Source organism: Hyposmocoma kahamanoa, unplaced genomic scaffold (genome assembly GCF_003589595.1).
Source record: "Hyposmocoma kahamanoa isolate Upper Pololo Valley unplaced genomic scaffold, ASM358959v1 88, whole genome shotgun sequence".
Taxonomy (NCBI): Eukaryota; Metazoa; Arthropoda; class Insecta; order Lepidoptera; family Cosmopterigidae; genus Hyposmocoma; species Hyposmocoma kahamanoa.
Window position 1 is genome coordinate 4,193,855 of NW_020654466.1, and position 4,425 is coordinate 4,198,279.

General features: G+C 38.8%; 1 protein-coding gene across 1 annotated transcript in view; it reads right to left on the reverse strand.

Annotated features, from left to right (window-relative positions):
- Positions 1–518: 518 nt before the first annotated feature.
- The window catches only part of LOC113236001 (tetratricopeptide repeat protein 36 homolog), a 5,120-nt gene continuing 1,213 nt past the window's right edge, over positions 519–4,425 (reverse strand). The window contains exons 2-4 of the mRNA XM_026471927.1: positions 3,941–4,123; positions 1,846–2,021; positions 519–712 (exon numbers count right to left, since the gene is read on the reverse strand). Coding sequence (XP_026327712.1) covers positions 629–712; positions 1,846–2,021; positions 3,941–4,123 — 443 coding nt within the window. The 3' untranslated portion in view covers positions 519–628. The remainder of the gene's footprint in view (positions 713–1,845; positions 2,022–3,940; positions 4,124–4,425) is intronic.

The following is a 4,425-nucleotide window of genomic DNA, read 5'->3' on the forward strand; positions in this document are numbered from 1 at the left end:
CACACAATCTTGATTAATGAGATTTTATTGCATATTCTACTATTAATGAATAATAATATATAGCGTAGTAACAGTATTTCGATTTGTAGGATTACATTCGTCACTTTCAAATGTAAAATTGTCATTTTCGAGATTTTTGGGATCGAAGAGGCGACCTGTGGGGACAGATGTATGGCATTTCTGGGATGTGAATGTGGATTGTACTCAACAATATAAATTTCTAATCCAATTTGTTGTATCGTTTTATTTAATTCTTATTCCAGTCAGTTGGTTGTACAACCTATAAGTACAACCTGTTGGTTGTACAACTAAAATAATAATGTGACAACCCTGCGCTTCCAGCCATTGCAGTAATGCGTCAAACAGGCGGGAGTGGCCCTACTTTTCTTATTCTACTGTACCTTTACTGAGTCAGTAAAGTCAACTCTTTAAGACAGCACTATTTTTATTTCATCAATAACCAGCAACCCAGTAAACGTCAGTTCATTATCACTAAAAATCCGACTTTATATAGTCAATCGTTTATTGAATAAGTACAAAATTATAAAAATACATTTTTAGTTTTGTATGTTGTATACTTGAAGAATCTTTTTGTCTCTTAATAATTTTGATACAGCCAAAACTATTTTTATAGTTTAATTTCCTTCTCTCCTCTCATAACTTGGCTCAACATTTGGTTGCACAGTGCAGCGTAAGGATTCATATCCACCACCTACAAAAAAGAAATTATTTTATTATGGCATACGAGTAGTTAGACGCCAAATGTGAGAAACACCTAAAGGGATACTTAATTTAGATACTAGTACCAGGATCGTTAATGGGCGCTTCTCGAAGAATTGCTAAGTTCTCTGATTTCGGTGGTCGAATTTTGTTTTTCTTGATTTCAGGAAAATCATTGAGCGGGAAAGAAAAAGAACTCAAACTTACATAAGATTCGGTATATTGGGCAACTATATTCTTTTTTATAATAGTTAATGATATATTTGTTCCAACGAATTCAGCAACCACCGAAATCAGTATAATTGAACCAAAGGCGTAATTTTTGTATAAATAATATTTTATGAAAAAGGCAATAGAACATTCAATAATGTACACAAACTTTTACTAATATGGGTAACTATTAAATCAAGCTTTAAAAACCGAAATTCATATAAAAAGCGACCAGAACAACGGAAACAAATTTCACCTTATGACTGTTAATTAAAATCAGTTTGCTGTTTAGCTGTTCAGTATTTTTTCAAACATGCAAAGTATTTCTGTAACTCTTATAAAAAAAAATTATAACGCAATCTGTAGCTACAAAACCAATGATTTTTATATTGAAAATAAAGTAATCCTATTGGTGGATTTTTTTCTCGCACACCGCTTCGCTACGTCGCACGTCACTAGTGGAAAAGCCTAAGGCCAGCCACATACAGTCGAAATTCCGTTTCGGAATATCAATTCGAAATTCCGTATAATGTAGTTCACACACATGCGTTTGCGTTACGAATAACAAGACTCAGCTGAGAGACACGTGGACGCGCAGAGTGTCCAGATGTTCTCGCAGCGAAAATATGTACGGAACTTACGACTGTGTATTGCGGCCCTACAACATCTATGGAAGACGCACTCGATACGGTTTTTTCCGTGCAGAATTCCAAATGCACAAGCCCATACGGAATTTCGAATCGGAAAATATTCGAACGAAATAGTAGGTACTATGTGTGTCCATGAGTGATAATGTGGCTAGTGGTGATAGGTATGTGTGGATATGTGGTCAACCTTACTAGCGAAGTACAAGTAGATATTACTATGCATAGATTACTGACAAATGTGTTCGATATTTAATTAAAAATGACTAACCTGTTTCTTAGCAAATCCACTGCCTAGATTAGCGGCTTCAGCAAACGCAGCGCGTGCCGCATCATCGTTTCCTCGTTTACGCAGGAGCACCCCTCGTTGGCACAGCGCCAGTGCACGTGCGCGGGTCTTGCGACCAGTTGTTAGTTGTAACGCGCGTTCTAGGTCAGACATTGCGTCTGTTGGTAAGACAATGTTATTTAGACTGCGAAAATGGTCTGACTAAATGGTTATTCCCCACAACGCAGCGTATAATGTGATAACCTTAGAATAATAACGCATAGAAACCTAGCCCGCACACGCTAAGTGAGGCAAATTGAAGCGCTCCCAATGGGCCTACACGAGCGGGCGGGCCTTCAGTGCTCAAGGTCAACTTGCACCGCGAACTGCTCCAGAATTTTAGCTAAAAATGACGAAATATGCGGTAAATGAGTGTAAAAATACGTCAGACAAACATAAAATAGATACTAACATCACATTCCACAAGGAAGTAACGCGTTTCAACTTGTATTTTTATATAAATATTCACTAAAACCGAAAATTAACGTACTACTAAAACTAGCCTACATGAATTTGATTTTTGCCTCACTTGTGACAGTTCGTTTGATATGAAACTATCATTCTATGGGTTATTATTCTAAGGTGATAACCGAATAACTGGGGCTAGCACTGGCAGGTACTTACTTAAAAATCTCGTAGTGAATTTAGATATGGTAAAATTTACGCATTTTTATTTGCCACTATCGCAACATGAGCGTTTCGTAGCGAATTACAGGGATTTAGTTATAATATAAATAAATAAATAACGCACACACTCAACATAGCCCCGCACTAGGGAAACCCTGTGTCCCGGGTGCCATGGACACACACATAGACAACCACAAATTACACCCAAACTCACGAGAGAAATAAATGTAAGCTATACAAACATTTCTCCCGGCCCGAGAATCGAACCTGGGACCTCTGCGTGGCAGTCCGGCATGGAAACCGTTCGGCCACGGAGGCAGTTAAAATATGTTCTAAAAATATGGGAATATCGATAGGTAGGCAAATTTCACTTGAAATCGTCATATTGATTTAACTCTACTGCTCATTCGTAAGGCTCATTCGTACCCCTGAGAAGAATGAGAAAAAAACTCTAGGGGTTGCTCTTTGTAAACATACATTTGAATACATTTATCACCACCATGTTTAATTTAAACATCTTAGATCGAGACTGCCTACAAGAGCTAAACGGGCAACTACCACGGATTTTTGTCATCTAAGTACGTAGACGCTGTATGAGCTGAACCTTTCAAGAAAAAAATCTATCTGCGGACCACCCACGGGTTCTCGTTTTGATGTTTGTGGGTCCTAATTGAGGAAGCCCTGGGTTGATTCCTGGCAGGACCAATTTGGGAAACGAACATAATTCATTTATTTGTAAAAACAGGTTGTATAGAAGTTAATACGTAATAAAATAGGTATAGTTTCACTATGTTCATTAGGCATACAAACAAGGTAGGTACAGTATATTATAGTATATAGTTTGTTAGCAGACTAAACTAGGCGTATAAGTTATGCTCTGGTCGGGGCGTTGTGGTAGTGCCCTAAAGTTAAATTTATGCCCTGGTATCTACTCAAAGTACACGACTTGAAACCTTGAAACATATTTATAGTTTGCGATACCTCCAGTGAACACTACATCAAATTTATCTAAAAAAAACTTTTATTTACAAAATCAAGTGACGGGACGAACAAGTGGTGCGCCTGATGGTAAGCTACACCCCTGTCCATAACAGTTGCAGTGCCAATCAGAGCTTAAATCGCAACGATTTGAGGGGCGCTGCCACTGCACCCGTCACCCTGAGACATAAGATGACAAGTCCCATGTGCCTGTAATTCCACCAGCTCTCTTACCCTTCAAAACCGGAACACAGTAATGCAGACATTACGGGTGGCGGCAGAAATAGGTAAGGCGGCAGTACTACCCTGGACGAACTCTTTCACAAGGAACTCTACTGCTACTAGAATAGAAAGAGTTGGCATGAAGTACTCTGTGAAACAATAAGCCGCGGCCCACCGTATCTAGGTTATCACCACCACCATCACCACTTACCATCATCTTTCTGCAAAAGCCTTAACAACTGAGCTCTGTCGTTGTACGCCGCAGCGCGGTCAGGGTCTGCGTCGACACCTCTATTCATGACACTTAGTGCCTCTTCTAGTTTCCCTGCTTCAGCGAGACACACACCTTCAGCACATAGTGACACCGATGCTTTTGTTGCGTCAGTTGTAGGTTCTGATGATAACGAATTATTCGTTAGAGAAATGCTCAAAAGACCCAGAATTAAGTAGGTACTTACATAGGTATTTATTTGGTTTTCGTAATTACTGCGCATTGGAAATGAAAAATTTTGTTAGAAAAGCCAATACACGCAATTTAGATCCGAAAAAATTGTTTCATAGTACTTTTTATTGAATATCATATGTTATTCAAATCCGTTCAAACCCAATATAAAGATCTGCAACAAGTATAAAGAGGAATTCAAGATCTGCAGGCTCGATTCGTAGCTCAGTTGTCTGAGCGGTAGACACGTAGAA